A 21,770-nucleotide genomic window follows, 5' to 3' on the forward strand; every position below is an offset into this window, starting at 1 on the left:
GAATTCGAAAAAAAATGAATTGGTCGGGCATGGTGGCTCAAGCCTGTAATCCCAGCACTCTGGGAGGCCGAGGCGGGCGGATCACTTGAGGTCAGGAGTTCGAGACCAGCCTGGTCAACATAGTGAAACCCTGCCTCTACTGAAAATATAAAAATTAGCCGGGCGCGGTAGCACGCACCTGTAATCCCAGATATTCAGGAGGCTGAGGCAGGAGAATCGCTTGAACCCGGGAGGCGGAGGTTGCAGTGAGCCAAGATCGTGCCACTGCACTCCAGCCTGGGCGACAGAGCCAGACTCTGTCTCAAATTAAAAAAAAAAAAAAAAAAAAAAAAAAAAGGACTGTCTGCCCTTCAGAGTCAGCTGAAGGGCAGACAGGAGTTTGGTTATTCAAATCAGCCTACCAGAAAATTCGGAGACTGGGGTTTTTAAAAAATGACTTGGCGGGTAGGGGGCCAGGGAGTGGCGAATGCTAATTTGTCAGGTGGGAGGTGAAATCTTAGGGGGCTGAAGTGGGTTCTTGCTGTCTTCTGTTCCTGAGTGGGACTGTAGAACTGGTTGAGCCAGATTATGGTCTGAGTGGCGCCAGCTCATGCATCGGAATGCGGGGTCTGAAAAGTATCTCCAGCACCAATCTTAGGTTTTACAATAGTGATGTTATCCCTGAGAGCAACTGGGGAGGTTAGGAATCTTGTAGCCTCTGGCTGCAAGACTCCTAAATCATAATTTCTAATCTTGTGGCTAATTTGTTAGTTCTACAAAGGCAGACTGATCCTCAGGCAAGAAGGGGGTTTGTTTTGGGAAAGGGCTGTAAAAATCTTTGCTTCAAAGTGAAACTACAAATTAAATTCCTCCTGTAGTTAGTTGGGTCTTCGCCTGGGAATGAACAAGTGCAGCTCGGAGGTGAGAAGCATGGAGTCATTTAGGTCAGATCCCTTTCACAGTGGTAACTTTCTCACTGTTAGGATTTTTGCAAAGGCAGTTTCGTGAAGGTACACAGACAGGCCCTTGCTATTATCCTGGTTTTTTAGATAAGGATATCCAGGCGATGAGGAAGTTTTACTTCTGGGAACAGCCTGGATGCGAAACCTTCACACGTCAGTGTCTTTTGGACATTTTCTCGTCAGTACAACCCTGTTGAATGTTCTCACGATGGGGAGGTATGTGCTTAAAATGCGGGGAAGGTGCTTTTATTTCACCCCTGGTGAAACTAGGCGAGCTAATTTTTTTAAACATGATTTTTGGCCCCCTTGAACCTTCGGCCTGGACTACATTTCCCAGCAGGCCGTGCTCAAGACTACGGGTGCCTGCAGGAGGTCAGCGTCGTTGGCAGCGGCGCAGGCGCAGGCGCGGAGCGGGCGGCGGACGGGCGGGCGCTTCGCGGTTTGAATGGCTGCGGGCCCGGGCCCTCACCTCACCTGAGGTCCGGCTGCCCAGGGGTGCGCTATGCCGTCGGGAGGTGACCAGTCGCCGCCGCCCCCGCCTCCTCCTCCGGCGGCGGCAGCCTCGGATGAGGAGGAGGAGGACGACGGCGAGGCGGAGGAAGCCGCGCCGCCTAACGAGTCGCCCACCCCTCAGATCCAGCAGCGGTTCGACGAGCTGTGCAGCCGCCTCAACATGGACGAGGCGGCGCGGGCCGAGGCCTGGGACAGCTACCGCAGCATGAGCGAGAGCTACACTCTGGAGGTGCGCTCGCGGGCGGAGGGGCGCTTCCGGCCTAGTCGGCGTGAACCGGTGCCTTCCGAGCCGCGTCGCGCGCCACGAGAGACCCTCGGGCGGGTTGCGGCATCCCAGCCGGGAGAGGCGTGGGGACCCCCTCTGCGCTATTCCGAGGCACTTAGCCGCTCCGAGGGCGAACCTGCTCTCGCCGCGCTTCCCGGCGGTTTCCGAATGGGGAACGCGTTTTGCCCTAAAGTAACATAGGGAAGCTGAGATCGCGCTGGGGTCCGGATGAGGAAGATGGGTGTGTGTGGCCCATCTGACCCCCCGCCCGCCTTGTTAGTTGAATGAACTAGTGTCGTTATCAAGACCGCACGGAGAAGGGGAGGGGACTTGCCCTTATTTGCACCGCGATTAACCGGGCTGTGGCACCTGGGTCTCCAGGCGTCTCCGTCTGTTCGCTTCCCCGTTAACCAAATTGCCTTTGCCCAGACGTTGCTGGCGTTAGAGTCAACGAGCTGATGCGTTTTGGGCTGTGTTTACGTCTGTGTAAACAAATTAAGACTCATTTTCCCCCAGGCCACATGAAATGAGCCCTCCGCCGACCCAGATATAGATACATGCCCCCATTTGTCACTAGGCTCAGGATTGTGGCTACCTCGAGGGCTTTTTGGTCACCCCGGGCATTGCACAGGACTCCTGTTGTCGGGATCCGGGCGTGTTAGGTCGCAGCCTTCGGACTGGGCTTGCGGATGAGAAAAATGGCCATTCTAGCCAGTGACTGTTAGCTCTGTAGGCACCTCCCTTTCATGGGCCAATGGGAAGTGACACGGAAGTACGGCTTGTTTATCAGCTCTTCTACTGTGTGTGTGTGGCATTTAAACCTGAGGCCATTTAATTTCTCAAGTAGTTTTATAATTACTTTGGATAAAGAGGGGGGCAAATAGGCCCAGGATGCAAAGCCTAACCAAGGTATTATTTAAATATGATGTTTTTGGCTATGTGTACTGATGAGTGAGTTTATTTTAAATTTGTATTTGCATTAATAGAATTTTGATTCAATTACGATTTCCCTCTTTGAATTGTTATATCTGCAGAAGAAAGATAGTGTATGGTGGCTTTAGAACCCGACAGACCTGGGTGACTGAACAATTTACTTAACCGCTGGAAAGTTGAGTTTTGTGATCTCTAAACTGGAGATATGTGTGTTTACCTCACAGAGCTGTTCTGAAGATTAAATAAGGCAACAATGTAGTTTCTGGCACATAAAGCACCCATATGGACGGTGCTTTCAAGTTTCCTAAGTTCTTTGTATATTTACATGATCTGGCTGAGTAAACTGTTCCTGTCCATCTCTCAGGGCCTTTCTGTAGTCTGGCAAAGAGAAGGACTGGTTGACTTTTTTTTTTTTTTTTTTTTTTTTTTGCTTTTTTTTTTTCTTTGGTAAAGGGCCTTAAAGGCTTCTAAACAAGCTTTTATTTTACCCTCAGGATGATCCTGTAAATTAGATAGAACAAACGTTATCACCATTTAGTTGAGGTATGTCAACTCATAGTGGTTAAGTTGTATGAAGTCCAGTGATACATGAGCAAATACCACGTAAGAGCTGGTTAGTAAATTATTTTTGAAAACACATGTTTGATTACTCAATTCTTTTGATTACTGAGGCTTTAGTTTCAGCTTCTTAGCCCAGTTTATTCAGTAAATGATTTACTCAGTAAAATATTCATCAAATATTTCTTGAGCACCTGTTCTCAGTGCTACACACTGTTCTCAGTGCTGGATATAGAGCATCAAACAAAGCCTAAAAATACCTGCCTTTGTGGGGCTTATAGTGAGCTACACTGTGAGATAATGTGGGATGTCATTCTCATGGGAGTGTAAGGGGAAATAAAGCTCTTATGATATTTAATACAGAATACTGGTTATGGAAATTTAATTTGATTCATTGTATTTTCTGTGCATTTTTAACCTATAACTCATTCTTACAGTCCTCAGCCAAAAAAATGCAGCCTCTGAGACTGTTTAGTAATTTTCCCACTGTGTTATAGCTACTGTATGGCAGAGCCAGAATTTGAAACCAGATCTATTTGACCCTATGAGATATGGCCACGAGATGTTAATTTTGAGGATAACTATTTTTTAGTATTATGGAATTTTTCAACAAATATTTTTTAGGACCAAAGATAAACTAGGCAGAGTCTACTCTTTGCATAAATTGTTTAAAAGAGCTTCCCGCTCCGTTTTATCATCTAAGCACGGTAAAATTCTCACAAGACTAATTCTTTTCTTCTTTTTAGGAAAGATGCAGTTGTAGACTTTCTTTTTTTGTTGTTGTTGTTTTCTCTCTGCCATCCAAGTAGTTGTGAATTTTCTAGAGCCAAAATAGAACATTATAGATTATCTTTTAAACCCTTTATTGAAGCACAGGATAATGCTATGACTGACTTAACTTTATACTTTCTAAGAGATCTTGATAGAGTAGAGAAATGCAGTAGTTATGCATCTAAATTTGCTTTTACATCATAAATCAAGAATATTATGAAACCATCTCCCAGAGACATATGTAATACATAAATCTTGGCTGTTTTTTTTGACAATAGAACATCTATGCTATTGATACATATAAGTGGGTTTGTAAGACAGTCTATGTGTAAATGTGAAAAATGAAGAATTTCCAGTTTTTCTCATTTTCATTTAGACCAGTAATGAATACAGTGAAGCCAAAGGACATCTTCCATCCTTCCTCGCTTTTATAGGAAGAGGAAAGTTGTATCACTTCTTGAATAAAAAAGGATTGTGAAGATGATCTTTTAGAAACAATGCCTTAAAAATTATTATTTTTGAATGTATCTGGTAGGGGATCCACAATAGTCTCATTTGGTTATAAAAATAAATTTTATGTATTCATGTATGTGTTTTGATTAGATATAAAATTAGTGGCTGAATATCCATTCAAGCTTAATTTTGTATTTCTATCACTTTTCTAGATTTTGTGCAAGATTAAAAATATAAACAATAGGCTGGGCGCGGGGGCTCACGCCTGTAATCCCAGCACTTTGGGAGGCCGAGGTGGGCGGGTCATGAGGTCAGGAGATCGAGACCATCCTGGCTAACACATTGAAACCCAGTCTCTACTAAAAATACAAAAAATTAGCCAGGCATGGTGGTGGGTGCCTGTAGTCCCAGATACTTGGGAGGCTGAGGCAGGAGAATGGTGTGAACCTGGGAGGCGTAGCTTGTAGTGAGCCGAGATGGTGCCATTGCACTCCAGCCTGGGCGACAGAGCAAGACTCCATCTCAAAAAAAATAAATTAAAAAAAAAAACAACAATAATATTGTTTCCATTACTATGGCTATGTAACAAATTGCCTTAAGGCTTTGGGGCAGAAAACAATTTGTTTGGCTCACAGCTTCTGTAAGGAATTCAGGCTGGGGACAGTGTGGATGTCATGTTTCTGCATCAAAATGACTGGTATCTCACCTGGAAGACTTGAACAACCAGGTACTGGCAGAGGTGGAGCTCATTGGGCATCTCTGTATGTTTGTTCCATGTGGTCTCACCAGCATGGTGATCCAGGGTAGCTAAATTCTTTCATGTTGGTTCAGTACTCCCAAGGTACATGTCCTAAGAGAGAGAACCAAGTGGAATCTATATTGCCTTGTATAATCTTTAGAATTACATAGTTTCACTTCCACCTCTGCTGTTGATAGAGACAGTTAATCAATGTGAGAGATGCAGACCCTTGCCCAGGTCCAAGGTGAGGGAACCCTCTCTACCTCTCAGTGGAATAATGTCAATGTCACATTATAAGAAGAGCATATGGAACTGGGTACAGTGACTCAAACCTGTAATCCCAGCACTTTGGAAGGCCAAGGCGGATGGATCACTTGAGGCCAGGAGTTCAAGACCAGCTTGGGCAACATGGCAAAACCCTGTCTCTACAAAAAATACAAAAATTAGCCAGGTGTGGTGGCGCACGCCTGTAGTCCCAGCTACTTGGGAGGCTGAGGTAGGAGGATTGCTTGAACCTGGGAGGTGGAGGTTGCAGTGAGCCAAGATCGTGGCACTGCACTCAAGCCTGGGTGACAGAGTGAGACTCCATCTCAAAAAAAAAAGAGCATATGATATAGGGTCATCATTGAAAATAAGTTTCCCACAAAAATATAAACAACACTTTCAATTTAAATGTACTTTAAAAAATATTGAAATATATATATGTAGCTTATTAACTAAAAATCAATTTTCTCTTCTTTTACAGGGAAATGATCTTCATTGGTTAGCATGTGCCTTGTATGTGGCTTGCAGAAAATCTGTTCCAACTGTAAGCAAAGGGACAGTGGAAGGAAACTATGTATCTTTAACTAGAATCCTGAAATGTTCAGAGCAGAGGTAACTATGTTAGAGTTTGAGAAGTAGAGTATGGCTAATGTAAGCTCATAAATCATAGCGATAGTAAGAATTATGTCTGTTCATCATTTTCTGAGCATTTGTACCTGTGGACTGGTGAAATTAGATGCTAAAACTAGCATCTAATGATTTTCCTTTATTTGTATCAAAGTTAGTATCCCTTATATTTTACTTCTTTGGTGAAAATATTTAAATTTTAATGTATTAGGCACTTGTATGGAAGAATTTATTCTTAAAGGTTAGGACATTGTGTAATATTGGGAGAAATGAAGGATATTGAGAAACTTTAGGAGATACTCTAAGTTGAAAAGGCAAATAAAATATTATTTGCTATTATACTTAGAAATATGTGCACAGGACTTGTGGTCTTAATATAAATAGAATGAGTATTTCTCAGTTTCCTGTTTGAAGGATAAATGACATGATTATAATCCATTTTAGAAAGGGTCAAATACGTTTAAAAGAAGAGGCAGAAATTGCTTTATCTGTTGTGTAATTAAATTGATTACATTTATTTTTTGTGCCTTTTAGGTGAATTTTCTTACATAGCTTATTAAAGATAAGTGGAAAAATGATGTTTAGCATTTTGGGGGAAATTACGACTCAAAATTTATGGATTTAATGGTTTTAAAAAAATCACTTACTAAATAAAAAAATTAACTGGGTGTGGTTGTGCATACCTGCAGGCCTAGCTACTTGGGAGGCTGAAATGGGAGGATCACTTGAGCCCTGAATGTTGGAGCAGTACTGCACTCCAGCTTGGGCAACAGCAAGACCTTGTCTCCAAAACAAAAAACAAAAAAGGTTACTATTTAAATAATTAACAGGCTGGGCGCGGTGGCTCATGCCTGTAATCCCAGCATTTTTGGAGGTCGAGGTGTGTGGATCACTTGAGGTCAGGAATTGGAGACCAGCCTGGTCAACATGGTGAAACCCCGTCTCAACTAAAAAAAACGAAAATTAGCTGAGTGTGGTGGCATGCACCTGTAATCTTAGCTACTCAGGAAGCTGAGGCAGGAAAATCACTTGTGCCCGGTAGGCAGAGGTTGCAGTGAGCCTAGATCATTGCACTATTGTACTCCAGCCTGGGTGACAAGAGTGAGACTCCATCTCAAATAAAATAAAATAATTCACAACGTCATGTTTTAGCTGACGTTGTCAATTTTAGTAATCTTTTTTTTAACCTTTAACTCCATCCTGAGTTACATTGGCCAAAGAATCAGTATCCAGAATTATATAAGGAACTACTAACAGGGTTAATAAAATGAATAAAGAATATGACTTCACAAAGGTTATAATTTGTATAGCTAATAGATACAAGAAAAGATACTCAATGTCACTAATAAAGACTTTCAAAGTAGAAATATAACATTTCTTTTTTTTTTTTTTTTTTTTTTGAGGTGGAGTCTTGCTCTTTCACGCAGGCTGGAGTGCAGGGGCGTGATCTCAGCTCACTGCAATCTCCACCTCCCAGGTTCAAGCAATTCTCCTGCCTTGGCCTCCCAAGTAGCTGGGATTACAGGCGCACGCCACCACACCTGGCTAATTTTTTGTGTTTTTGGTAGAGACGGGGTTTCACCGTGTTGGCCAGGCTGGTCTCCAACTCCCGACCTCAGGTGGTCCACCCGCCTTGGACTCCCAGAGTGCTGGGATTACAGGTGTGAGCCACCATGCCTGGCCAACATTTTATTCTTATTATTGGGAAAATTTGAAGTCTTTTATGCCAAGTTTGGTCACTGTACAGGGAAACAGGAACTCTCTTTTTTTTTATTTTTCAATTCCCCTTTTTTTTTTTTTTTTTGAGATGGAGTCTCACTCTGCTGCCCAGGCTGGAGTGCAGTAGCTTGATCTCTACTTACTGCAACCTCTACTTCTCAGGTTCAAGTGATTCTCATGTTTCAGCCTCCCAGAGTAGCAGGGATAAAGGCACACGCCACTATACCTGACTAATTTTTGTATTTTTTGTGGAGACCAAGTTTCACTGTGTTGGCCAGGCTAGTCTCAAACTCCTGACCTCAAGTGATCCGCCTGCCTTGGTCTCCGGAAGTGCTGGGATTACAGGCATGAGCCACCGCGCTTAGCCAGGAACTCTATATTGCTGGTGTACATTGGTGAAAGTCAAAATTGGCATAACGACTTTACTAGGAAATTTGGTGGTATCTAGTAACATTGAAGGTGCACATTCTCTTACTCTACTTCTTGGAGTAGTCCCTAAAGAAACTCCTACACATGTGTATAAGGATGTTTTCATTACAACACTTTTTGTTATCATGGAATATTAGAAACAACCTAAATTTAGGTTGGGGGATGAATGCAAAAAATCCTTGTATGTTCATATGAAAGAATGTTTTTAGCAATTAAAATGAATATATCTTACATATCAACATTAATGTCAGAAACGTTATTGAGTGTGAAAAAGCATGTTGCAGAATACCACTGAAGTATGATACCATTTATATAAAATGGAAAAACACGTAATAAGTAATAAGATATTGCTTATTGTTTACGCAGACATGTGTATGTGTAGTAAGTGTGAAAACATAGGAAGGATTAAGACCAACTTTGGAATGGTGCTTATCTTTGGGGAAGAAGGGTAGGGATGGGATTAGGGAGGAGTATAAAATGGGAATTTTGATTTTTTTTCTTTCCTTTTTTTTTGAGACAGTCTCGCACTGTCGCCGGGCTGGAGTGCAGTGGCGCGATCTCTGCTCGCTGCAACCTCCGCCTCCCAGGTTTAAGTGATTTTCCTGCCTCAGCCTCCCGTGTAGCTGGGATTACAGGTTCCCACCACCACGCCCAGCTAATTTTTTGTATTTTTAGTAGAGACGGGGTTTTACCACATTGGCCAGGCTGGTTTCGAACTCCTGACCTTGTGATTCTCCCGCTTTGGCCTCCCAAAGTGCTGTGATTACAGGTGTGAGCCACTGTGCCTAGCCTTGGCTGTTTCTATAGTGTTGCTGGTTTTAAAAAAAATCTGAAGTGGCGGGGGTTGGAGGAGGTGGCTCATACCTGTGATCACAGTGTTCTGGGAAGCCAAAGTCGGAGGATCACTCAAGCCCAGGAGTCTGCAATGAGCTGTGATCTTGCCACTGAACTCCAACATGGGTGACACAGCGAAACCCTATCTCTTAAAAAAAAAAAAAGAACTGAAGCAAAAATGACAAAATTTATTTAATATGTTAACATTTAAAAAATCTGGCAGTGAACCAATGTGAATGTTGGTTAGGTTACTCTTGTTAATTTTGGTTTGTATTTTCAAATATTTCATAGTTAACAAATACTTTAGGTAACCTAAACAAAATTAATTCGGATGATCAGAGGAATATACCAATCTGTAAGAAATTAAGCTAGTCAGAGACACCAGTTATGATTTTATTTCACTGTCTAAAAGTAATATAATTTAATGAGATAATATTGATTTACTTTTGAATACTTACTTTTGTATACTTTACCTTTATGTTAATTATGAAATATCTTATTGTTTTCTTTAATACCAGCTTAATCGAATTTTTTAATAAGATGAAGAAGTGGGAAGATATGGCAAATCTACCCCCACATTTCAGAGAACGTACTGAGAGATTAGAAAGAAACTTCACTGTTTCTGCTGTAATTTTTAAGAAATATGAACCCATTTTTCAGGACATCTTTAAATACCCTCAAGAGGAGCAACCTCGTCAGCAGCGAGGAAGGAAACAGCGGTAGGTTTTCATGTTGGTTCATCGGGAATACACATTAGTCTGTGCTGCAGTGTTAATATTTTGCTAGTTTTTCTTTTTCTAGTTTTAAAAAAGAAAGGAGATTTAAAAAATCTTTTTCCACAATAGTTTTCTTTTAATGATGCTTTTTTTGCTTTTCATTGTGGGTTAGCCATGAAGAGTTTGGCTTTTTTCATGTTGCTAAATGTATACGGGTCTTTGTTTCTATAAACTTTCATTTTTGTTATTTTATTTTATTTTATTATTATTTTTCCCTCAGTGATCCTTGTTCTGAAACCTTCCTTTTTCATTTAAGCAACAAAAAATGCAAACTGTACAAGTCAGACTTCAGGGATTTTCACCCTTTAGCTGCCTTGGAGATGTATCTGTATCTAGATACATATATTTTTTATTGCGCAAGGGCCGTGCTAATCAATGTATTGTACCAATTTTAGTATATGTGCTGCCGCAGGGAGCACTGCCCTAGATATAGATCACTATATTAAGCACTATATTTTCTACTAGTGACTGTATAGACTATTTTACTTTTGTGTCAAACTGAGTAATAAATAATCCCCTTGAAATGACTTCTCTAGTATTTTGATGTTTCTAATGAATCAAGAATAGAGAGACTGGATTGGGAAAAGACAGGAGAACTGAAACTATTATGAGTTTGTGCTTTCTGATCACTTCTGCAAAGTCTATAGGCATGCTCTGACTCAGTGTTTTCTACCTTTCCTCATAGATAAAGGCAGTTATGGGATACACATTTTCCTTCTTTATCATTGAAAATTTTTTCATAAAGTAGAAATGAAAATTCTAACAATTAGAAAAGTTGACAAGAAAAGTAAAGGGAAAGGAGTTAAAGTTATTTGGCTAGAATAGATAATGTTTGCTTCTCTTAAAATGTAAAAGTTTTCCCAGACTGTGAAGGATGTTCACAGTAAGTGTAACCTTTTAAAAATAAAATGGGGGAATGACAAAGCAGGAGGAAAAAAATTTTTAAAAACTAAAACTATTTACATTTTAATATAGATGGCACCACTGATACAGAAGCAGCTGGTCTAGCTCACTTACAGTTTTGGGGAATTGACTGTTTAAAATGAAGTATTCTGAGCCAGGCAGGGTAGGTTGGATTACACCTGTAATCCCAGCACTTTAGGAGGCTGAGGTGGGCGAGTCACCTGAGGTCAGGAATTCAAGACCAGCCTGGCCAACATGGCAAAACTCCAGCTCTACTGAAAATACAAAAATTAGCTCCGCGTGGTGGTGCACGCCTGTAATCCTAGCTACTCGGGAGGCTGAGTCAGAAGAATCCCTTGAACTGAGAGGCAGAAGTTGCAGTGAGCCAAGATTGTACCATTGCACTCCAGCCTGGGCGACAAGAATGAAACTCCATCTCATAAATAAATAAATAAATAAATAAATAAATAAATAAATAAAAGGAGATATTCTGGCTGGGTGCCTGTAATCCCAGCACTTTGGGAGGCCAAGGCAGGTGGATCACTTGAGGTCGGGGGTTCGAGACCAGCCTGGCCAACATGGCGAAACCCCATCTCTACTAAAAATATAAAAATTAGCAGGGTGTGGTAGTGGGTGCCTATAATCCCAGCTACTTGGGAGGGTGAGGTGGAAGAATCACTTGAACCTTGGAGGTGGAGGTTGCAGTGATCACACCACTGCACTCCAGCCTGGGCGACAGAGCGAGACACCATTTTATTAATAAATAAATAAATAAATAAAATGACATATTCTCCTAGCACTTTGGGAGGCCGAGGCAGGTGGATTGCTTGAGGTCAGGAGCTCAAGACTAGTTTGGCCAACGTGGCAAAACCCCATCTCCACTAAAAATACAAAAATTAGGCAGGTATGGTGGCATGTGCCTGTTGTCCCAGCTACTTGAGAGGCTGAGGCAGGTGAATCGCTTGAACCCAGGAGGCGGAGATTGCAGTGAGCTGCGATCGCCCCACTGCACTCCAGCCTCGGTGACAGAATGAGACTTTGTCACTAAATAAATAAATAAATAATGAAGTATTCTAAAGTTTGGATAGAAGCTTTGTGTTGAGTCTGAGTGAGGCCAGTGTGATCATTTATAGGAAGATATCTTTTTTGGAGTATCTGGAAAATAATTTCAGATTGCACTTGTTTTGATATTTCTTAGGATGTGTATACTACCTAATTCTGATTAAGATAATTTTAAAAGGCCATGTGCAGTGGCTTACACTTGATCCCAGCACTTTGGGAGGCTGAATCAGACGGATCACTTGAGCCCAGGAGTTTGAGACCAGCCTAGGCAGCATGACAAAACTTCATCTCCACAAAAAAAATACAAAAATTAGCTTGGAATGGTGGCTCACACCCATGGTCCCAGCTACTGGGGAGGCTGAGGTGGGAGGATCACTTGAGCTTGGGAGGTTGAGGCTGCAGTGAGCTGTGATCATACCACTGTACTCCAGTTTGGGTGACAGAGCAAGACCTTGTCTCAAAAAAAAAAAGTAAATCACTTTATTAGAGATTTTACATTTTTATCACTTTGTATACTTTCTATTAGCTCTTTCTGCTACCCGTAGTCATGATGTATAGCACTTACTGAGCATTTGTTTTGGGGCAGGGACTCTTAAGACTTCAATATGTATTACTTCAGTTAATCCCTCTGACAACCTTGTGATGCTCATACTGTTATTACAGATAGAGAAAATAAGCTGCTGAGAGGTTAAGTAATTTGGCCAGAGTCGCACAACTGAGTGGAGCTTTTACTGAAACTGACTGCAGAACCCATGTGCTTTACTGTGACTGTATCCTGCATCTCTCACACACTATTTGAAAATTTGTCACTATTTGTTTAGCACATATCCACAGGAAATATGGTTAGGTATTACCTAGGACACAGCCATTTTTAAAACACCAAACCCCACAGTCTCTGTCTTCTGAGAGCTTACAGTACAGTCAGCGAGATAAGGCAGGTATGAAGATTCCGGCGCATGCAATGCAGTGTGTTATAAAAGTCCCATGACTACAAGAGGGAATAGAAATGTAAAAAGACACAAAAGCAGTAAAACAAGAGAAAATGTGGAGGTTAGTCAAGTTTTTTTTTTCCCTAGAATTCTCAAGTACAGCCAGAATTAAGAGTAGCTTAAGTGTTAAGCTAAAAAAAATTGAATTTTATTTTGGTAGGCAACCAAATTAGAAATAGTTTATCATGCGCCTATGGTAGAGAGTCTGCTTTTAAAAGCAGAACACTGACATTTAATCCTTGCCATAGACTGGTGAATTAAGTACAGTATTGTACCCAAATAGAATAATCTTTTGACAGATGAAATGACTAAGTCCAGGTGAGCAAGTGTACCCTAGCTAATGGTAATGCTGAACTAAATCTAATCTAATCTCCACGGAATTTCGTTCCTCTCGGCACCTTGTTAGAATAAGGCTGTTGGGATGTGGAAACCACAGATTTCTTGTCTAAAAGTTGTCAGAGGTTTTGGTAGAAAAGCCAAGCTTAAAGCAGGTCTGAAACTTTAGCAGACAACTTGGCAATATACAACAGGTACTCTTAATGAATGGAAGTATAAGGAATTATAGGAAGCTCATAATTTACATTAAAAAGGCCTTTTGTGATTTGATATAGTCTGGAATATCTTTAGGGAGGGAGGGAGGGATACAGGTCATTAGCTATGATAAAGGAGAAAAAAATGAGGACGTATCTGACTGCATATAGTGGTCTTAAAGCAGCATAGCATTGCTATGTCATCAAAAGAACTATTTTTATTCATTTTATTTTCCACCTTACCTATCTTGCCCTCAAAAAACTTTAAAAAAATTCTTTAAGAATTTTCTTTTCTTTGAAATGGGCTCTTTCCCCGGATCCCAGCTATTTCCTACCAGTATTTTGTTGAGGCAGAACGTCCATGTTTTCCATGTGAAGCTGAATGTGGTCTCTCTCCTTTAACTGTGGGTTTTGACACCTAATTTATAGTCATTTGGGATGTTTTTTTTCTGATTCTTCTGTTGTCTCATGACTTTTTTTTTTCTTCCCCCAAAGGCGACAGCCCTGTACTGTGTCTGAAATTTTCCATTTTTGTTGGGTGCTTTTTATATATGCAAAAGGTAAGAAAATAGTAATATTTGTTTAGATATTAATACGTCTATTTATGTTTTCAGGTATTAATTTTGTCAACTTCTAACATGTATCAGGAAAAGATTTTCACTGAAAATTTTCTCAAGGGTTTTAATCTTAGATTCTTTTTTAAGTATTGCCTTTTTATCAAAGAATCTATTGGATTTCTTTACAATATCCAGATCTTCTCTTATTAAATGGAAAGTTCTTTAATTTTGTTGTATACAACATCTTTACTACCCAAAGCGACTCTTTTAAATTATGAGCTGAAAACACATTATTCTGCATATGCTTGTATTGTGAACTCTAGTTTTCATGAGATGTATCTTATTTACTTGAGTGCAATTACTGATCTACCTCAGGACAGTTCAGAATTTTTTTTTTTTTGGTATCTTCTTCAGATAAGTATACTTAGTCAAATACTTTTACATGCTACTTATTTTCTTTCCTTTTTTCTCATTTTCTCATCTCATGACCTACGCAAGGTCTGCATTCATTGAAATACATGTCTCTATTATTTTTTGTCCTTTTTGTATTTATTTATTTATTTATTTATTTATTTATTTATTTATTTATTTTGAGATGGAGTCTCACTCTGTCTCCCAGGGTGGATTGCAGTGGCACAGTCTCGGCTTACTGCAGCCTACACCTCCCAGGTTCAAGTAATTCTGCCTCAGCCTCCCGAATAGCTGTGATTACAGGTGCCCACCACCATGCCCAGCTAATTTTTGTGTTTTCAGTAGAGATGGGGTTTCGCCATGTTGGCCAGGCTGGTCTCGAACTCCTGATCTCAGGTGATCTGCCCACCTTGGCCTCCCAAAGTGCTGGGATTATAGGAGTGAGCCATGGCATCCGGTTCCTTTTTATATTTCTATGTAGAAACAATTCTTAGTAATCTAAAGTAGATAGGAAAGTGCAGTTATATTATTACATAGGTTTCTTCTGTATACTATGTGGAATGCCTTTGCCATTAAGATAGCTCAATAAAATGCAAAGTTAACAAAGAATCATAGAGCTGGAAGGAGTTTCATAAATATAAGAGAGATTCTCATTATTAGATTAACTAGCTTAACTTAATTTTTTTTTGAGACGGAGTCTCACTCTGTCGCCCAGGCTGGAGTGCAGTGGTGCGATCTTGGCTCACTGCAACCTCTGCTGCCCGGGTTCAAGCAATCTCCTGCCTCAGCCTCCCGAGTAGCTGGGATTACAGGTGCCTGCCACCGCGCCCGGCTAATTTTTTGTAGTTTTTTGTAGAGACGGGGTTTCACCATCTTGGCCAAGCTGGTCTTGAACTCCTGACCTCATGATCCACCTGCCTCGGCCTCCCAAAGTGCTGGGCTTACAGGTGTGAGCCATCGCACCTGGCCTAGCTTAACTTATTTACTTTATTTTTTATTTTTATTCTTATTTTTGAGACAGGGTCTTGCTTTGTTGCCCAGGCTGGGGTGCAGTGGTGTGATCTCTGCTCACTGCAACCACTGCCTCTTATGTTCAAGTGATTCTTGTGCCTCAGCCTCTTGAGTAGCTGCGATTGCAGGCATGCACCGCTATACCCGGCTAATTTTTGTATTTTTAGTAGAGTTGGGGTTTTACCATGTTGGCCAGGGTGGTCTTGAACTCCTGACCTCAAGTGATCCGCCACCTCGGCCTCCCAAAGTGTTGGGATTACAGGTGTGAGCCACTGTGCTCAGCCAGCTTAGTTACTTTAAAGATGAGGCAGCTGAGTCCAGAAACTAGCTGCTGGCAACAAAGCTAAGATTTGAACTAAGATCTCCTGGTTCCTGGTTCTTAGTTTCATACTGGCTGTGAAGGCCTCTAGGAAGAATGTGTGATATTGTTGGTCGCCAGGTTTGATTTAACTTAATTACAACTGGTCCCTCTCTAGCTAGTTAGGGTGAGAGCTGCCATCCTTCCTTCCCTAAGCTGCATGCTTGATTCAAGAGAAAAACCTTCTTTCATACATGACACTGGCATGTTTCTTTAGTGATGACAAAGGTGACATGATCAGTGGCATGAAATAAAGGTTTTGGAGTATATAAACCATTTTTACAGTGGCTACAAATTTTAGAATGTGTGACTGCTATTATATATGATGGTAATCTTTTCATATGATTGTATTGGGCAAGTATGTCTGACTTCTAGGATTTTTATCTGTTTTGTTTGTCTCTTATGGCATATGTGTACTTAGAAGTAAATGTATTTGGTTCTGTAATAATATGTACAATACAATAAAAAATAATTTCATTGTCCTTATTTTGTTCTCATTGGACCCGTTGGGGTGGTTTTTTCTCTGTAATTAGCTCAGTGTTTGAATTTTATCTCATTAATTCAGTTTATAGTAATCCCACCTTAAGAACCTTTGTGGGTTGGGCATGGTGGCGTATGCCTGGAATCCTAGCTACTTGGGAGGCTGAGGTGGGAGAATTGCTTGAACCTGGGAGGCGGAGGCTGCAGTGAGCTGAGATTGCGCCTCTAGTCTGGGCGACAGAGCGACAGAGCAAGACCCTGTCTCAAAAAACAAACAAACAAAGAACCTTTGTCCTCTCACAATCCACCACTGATCTTTTATAATGCACCGTGATCTTTTCTAACAGTCATTTAATTGCTTTAATTCAGTTCTCATTTATTTTGGGGAAAGGGTTACTCTTTTGTAGCCACCTTTCTAATGACAAGCCAACTCCGGAGATGAAACATTTCTATTTACTTGTTATCTTTGTTGATTAAAAGATAAAATATCTCACACAAAGTCAGATTTATTTATAAGGTCAGGATTTGAAATATAAAACACGTCATGTTGAGAGAGTCCTAGAATTTAATTTAAATTAGATTCTGGTCTCTAGGGGCATTTCAGCTTTTTATTAGACATTACAGTGCTGCTGGTTTTTTTGCCTTCTATGGCAAGTGCACACCAGTAACAAGTTTAGGCTTGTTGGTGTGATGGGCTTTGTAGCTTGAAATCGGTAGGTGCTACTTACTTCCTTTTTTTTTACATGAGAAACCAAGTATATTTTAATAGTAAACCTCTTTATAGAAGAACCAAGCAAGTTGGTTTGGCTATATCAATGCACAGTTTAATGTGTTGATTATCATTTGCCTCTTTGGCAACAGAAGAAATTTTTTTTCTCTTTAATTCATTTAAGTTGATTTGTTGAATGTTTCCATCTATACAAAAAAAGAATTGTTTTGTATGTGCTGAGGTAAGTGGTAACTTTCTCTGGAGGAACAGAGAGAAAGGGAAACCTGAAACAAAGCTGCGGGTGTGTGTGTGTACATATACACTTGGGTAGGCATTACGTGTGAAAACGCTAAGGTTTGGAAATAATTCTTCATATGCATGTTAGCTATTTAAACTGAATTTGATGATACAAGAATGTGAAATCACCATGAAGCATACATGTGCGGTGTTTAACCAAAAAAGGGATGGGCTTGAAGTTATAAAATAATTAGAAATCTTAATTTCTAGGAAATTAAGATAATAATAAAATGGCTTAACTACATGTAAAAATGCGTTCAGTGTTAGAGTTCAACCAGCACTGCAGAAATGACATGTTTCTGTCAGTTTAGGTTTTTGATTTCTTATTTCCTTGTTACCAAGCATCAGCAAATTATTCTTGGGATTATTAACTCTGGAATTGAAAGATATTTAATGGTACTCCTGTTGCATTAATTTGTCTGAGATTATATAGAAAAGTATTAAAAATGTTACTGTTGGAGTCTAATCAAAAGTTCTGGTCTTTTAAAAATATGTATATGAGAAATGGCGTGAACCTGGGAGGCAGAGCTTGCAGTGAGCTGAGATCGTGCCACTGCACTCCAGCCTGGGTGACAGCGAGACTCAGCTTCAAAAAAAAAATGTATATGAGAATAATTATATGAATGATTTTTTCGGCTGTCTCCCAAGTATTTCTAATAATTTTCATGACAGAAAAATGTTTTCATACAAAACAGTTTCTTACAGTTTGAGATAATTTATGAATTTTTAGTGTTCAGAATTTTCAAAGACCAATGATGAAGTTTTAGTCAGCTACTAGGTATTTAATAAACAATGAATGAATGAATGGCATTTTTAGTAAAGTTATAGTTTTCACTAAGCTGTTAGACATTTATTAAAGGCTGGGCATGGTGGTTTACACCTGTAATCCTAGCACTTTGGGAGGCCACGGCAGGAGGATCACTTGAGTCCAGGAGTTTGAGACCAGCCTGGGCAACATAGCAAGACTCCATCTCTAAAAAAAGTTTTTAAATTAGCCATGTGTGGTGGTGTGTGCCTGTAATTTCAGCTGCCCAGGAGGCTGAGACAGGAAGATCCCTTGAGCCCAAGATGTTGAGGGTGCAGTGAGCCATGATCATACCACTGCACTCCAGCCTGGGTGACCCACCAAGACTCTGTCTCTTAAAAAAAAAAAAAAAAAAAAAAGTGTGTGTGTGTGTATATATATTTATTTATTTATTTATTAAGATATAAGAGTAATATCTCAAAATTTAAATTTGCCAAAACACTTATTGTAATGAGTCAATTTTGTACAATGTTTTGTAATGTCATAATAATTAAAGGAAGAAATTGTTTTTAAAATGTTATAAAGTCAATGCTAATTTAACTCTATAAGTGCTTATAATCCTTCAGGTAATTTCCCCATGATAAGTGATGATTTGGTCAATTCTTATCACCTGCTGCTGTGTGCTTTGGACTTAGTTTATGGAAATGCACTTCAGTGTTCTAATCGTAAAGAACTTGTGAACTCTAATTTTAAAGGTAGGTTTGTAAATCAAAGGTTTTTGGACCATCTGCATTTCTGTGTTGTGTTTACCCTTGGAGTTGTACAGGTTTCCTATCGTCAGTATTTTGAAAAGCTCCTGTCATTACAGTTATCCAGGGTACTTATAACTAAGAGTCAAGCTTCCTGTAAAAATATTTTTGGAAAAACATTTGCAGATACCACGAAGTTTAAAGTCTTAAATGACAACTTTAGAAATTTCTGAAATACATACTCAACAAGGAGAAGGCATTTAGAAACTCAGAGTTGCAAAGATGACATTAAAACCGATAGTGTTTTTCTACATTGGCAAACTTTGTGCCTGACACATCGTAGGAGATCAAAAAGAATTTGCTGAAAGAATCTTATTTCAAATTTTGGTACAGAAGAATAGTTATGGTTCTAAAATAAATAAAATGAACTTTCATCTTTTAAACTAACATATATGGAAATAATGATTTTGGCATTGCATTTAATAGAACTTAAGTATATAATTTCTATGAATGATAAGTAGCCCAAATTATGATTTACAAAGCAAATATTAAGAAGTGTATATAGAGTTAAAATAAATATTGCTGCTGCTATTTGAGTAATATTGTAATAGGATTCTGGGTGATTCTCAGTTTTGAGGTGATTTCAGTTAAAATTTCAGCTTGTCTATCAAGGTAGATTTTTAAAATTAGTGGAGTTAGTTAATTCAGTTGCTCCTGGTATGGTAAATTTAATGTTCCTTATATTCTTTTCTGTTCTTTCTCGCATTTCTGTCCTAACTCCCTTTTATATTCCCAAAAAGCTGCCCCCTTTCACTTTTACCTTTTTTTTTTTTTAATTAAAAAGAATTTGTTTTTGAGACAGGGTCTCACTCTGTCACCCACGATGGGGTGCAGTGGTGCAATCACAATTCACTGCAGCCTCAACCTCCTGGGCTCAGATGATCCTCTCATCTCAGCCTCCCAGGTGGCTGGGACTACAGACATACACCACCACACCCAGCTAATTTTTTGTATTTTTTAGTTGAGATGGGGTTTCGCCATGTTTCCTGGGCTGGTCTCAAACTCCTGGATTCAAGTAATGCACCCACCTTGGCCTCCCAAAGTGGATTATAGGAATGCCTGACCTTTACCTCTTTTATTTTCATTAGATTTTTTTTCTTTTGTGCTGAGTCTAGGGCAAGAATAAACTGTAAATTAGTGTGAAATACATCTAATACATTCAAATTAAAGTGTATAATCTCTGAACAGTGTAATTTTTTAAAGCGGTGTTTTTTGTTTAAAAGTAGACTTACTTGCAAAGTTATATTTTATTTTTGTGGTTTTTAGATCTTAGTATCCTAAAATTTAATATCCTAAAATTTAAGTTTTAAGTTTCCCTTAACCATCTCTACATAGATAATTGAATAACTGAAATCTTTCGAGTAATGATACACTTTACTTCTATTTGCCATTTTTTGACAAATTCTCAGGGTTAAAATAGATGCATATATACTGTTTCCTATACATTCATATGCTAAGTGGTATACTGATTATAAATAAAATGTTGTTTATTACAAATTGGCTTATTGTATGCTGATATCTCTGTTTTTTGATTCTGTACACTATAGGCCTATCTGAAGATTTTCATGCTAAGGATTCTAAACCTTCCTCTGACCCCCCTTGTATCATTGAGAAACTGTGTTCCTTACATGATGGCCTAGTTTTGGAAGCAAAGGGGATAAAGGAACATTTCTGGAAACCCTATATTAGGAAACTTTATGAAAAAAAGGTTTGTAAGTAGCAAAGAAATAACGTGAAAATGTTTTCTGGAGAAAAACTTGATTTAACATGACGACTTAAGGATCTCTTCTTTTATCATAGCTCCTTAAGGGAAAAGAAGAAAATCTTACTGGGTTTCTAGAACCTGGAAACTTTGGAGAGAGTTTGTGAGTACTTCTGTATAAAATGTTTTAATATTTTAAATTGTATACTTAGGAAACTTCAGAGGCTAGTGTTTTTATTGTTTGTACTCTGGAAACTGAGAATATGTTTTGTGAGAGAATACGGGGAAGCAAAAATTCTGTCACCTAATATAAGCATACTTTTTAAATGTGTTCAAAATTGTATGGCTGTTCTTTGAAGTTTCATTAAGCTTCTGGATTATAAATTTTGAAATAAATTCTTTTGGAACTATATGGGTGAAAATTGATGATGTGTAAGTGTGGAAGTCTCCAGGGGTGGCTAGAGCAGCTAGACAGTTAAGCTTCTCACCAGAAGCTGCACCTACCAGCAGCTGAAACACTGTCAGCAAAATACTTGTATTGTGAGATGGATGAGCATGGGGATAGCAAGATTACATGTGATACTATCCAGTTTTTGTTTTGTTTTTTGAGATGGAGTCTCACTGTGTCGCCCAGGCTGGAATGCAGTGGTACGATCTCGGCTCACTGCAACCTCCACCTCCTGGGTTCAAGCAATTCTTCTGCCTCAGCCTCATGAGTAGCTGTGGATACAGGCGCGCGCCACCCTGCCCAGCTAATTTTTATATTTTTAGTAGATACAGGGTCTCACCATACTGGCCAGGCTGGATTCGAACTCCTGACCTCGTGATCCACCTGCCTCGGCCTCCAAAAATGCTGGGATTACAGGTGTGAGCTACTGCACCCAGCTATACCATCCAGTTTTTATAACTACAAGTTACCCTACCAAAGTTTAACTTTCAAAAAAATTATTAGAACTTTTAGTAAATAAAAAAATGAAATAATTAATTGAAATGGCAGTTCTGTGAGAGAGTACATTTTGTCTGTATTTGTTTTTCCTATAGTAAAGCCATCAATAAGGCCTATGAGGAGTATGTTTTATCTGTTGGGAATTTAGATGAGCGGATATTTCTTGGAGAGGATGCTGAAGAGGAAATTGGGACTCTCTCAAGGTGTCTGAACGCTGGTTCAGGAACAGAGACTGCTGAAAGGGTGCAGATGAAAAACATCTTACAGCAGCATTTTGACAAGGTGAGTTTAGCCACACCAGAAGAGTAGAAATACAGGAGCAGTTAAGCCAGGGGTTCTTTTTTATTTTGGTAATTTCATGTTTGTGTTTTACTTGCCTACAGTATGAAGGAGAAAATTCTCATCATACTTCTCTTAATTGAAAAAGGTATCTCTATGA

The 21,770-nt window shown here is 39.6% G+C and overlaps 1 protein-coding gene across 5 annotated transcripts in view; it reads left to right on the forward strand.

The window, feature by feature from the left end:
• Positions 1 to 1,300: 1,300 nt before the first annotated feature.
• The window catches only part of RBL2 (RB transcriptional corepressor like 2), a 59,021-nt gene continuing 38,551 nt past the window's right edge, over positions 1,301 to 21,770 (forward strand). For 4 of the 5 annotated variants that reach the window (XM_025369963.1, XM_025369965.1, XM_025369964.1 and 1 more), the window contains exons 1-8: positions 1,301 to 1,683; positions 5,919 to 6,049; positions 9,565 to 9,765; positions 13,802 to 13,866; positions 18,501 to 18,629; positions 20,231 to 20,391; positions 20,484 to 20,548; positions 21,427 to 21,613. In XM_025369963.1, coding sequence (XP_025225748.1) covers positions 1,444 to 1,683; positions 5,919 to 6,049; positions 9,565 to 9,765; positions 13,802 to 13,866; positions 18,501 to 18,629; positions 20,231 to 20,391; positions 20,484 to 20,548; positions 21,427 to 21,613 — 1,179 coding nt within the window. In that variant the 5' untranslated portion in view covers positions 1,301 to 1,443. Of the gene's footprint in view, positions 1,684 to 2,500; positions 2,629 to 5,918; positions 6,050 to 9,564; positions 9,766 to 13,801; positions 13,867 to 18,500; positions 18,630 to 20,230; positions 20,392 to 20,483; positions 20,549 to 21,426; positions 21,614 to 21,770 lie in introns of those variants that run through there. The other variant, XM_025369967.1, reaches the window with a different exon arrangement.

The sequence above is a fragment of the Theropithecus gelada genome, chromosome 20 (genome assembly GCF_003255815.1).
Source record: "Theropithecus gelada isolate Dixy chromosome 20, Tgel_1.0, whole genome shotgun sequence".
In the NCBI taxonomy this organism is placed as follows: Eukaryota; Metazoa; Chordata; class Mammalia; order Primates; family Cercopithecidae; genus Theropithecus; species Theropithecus gelada.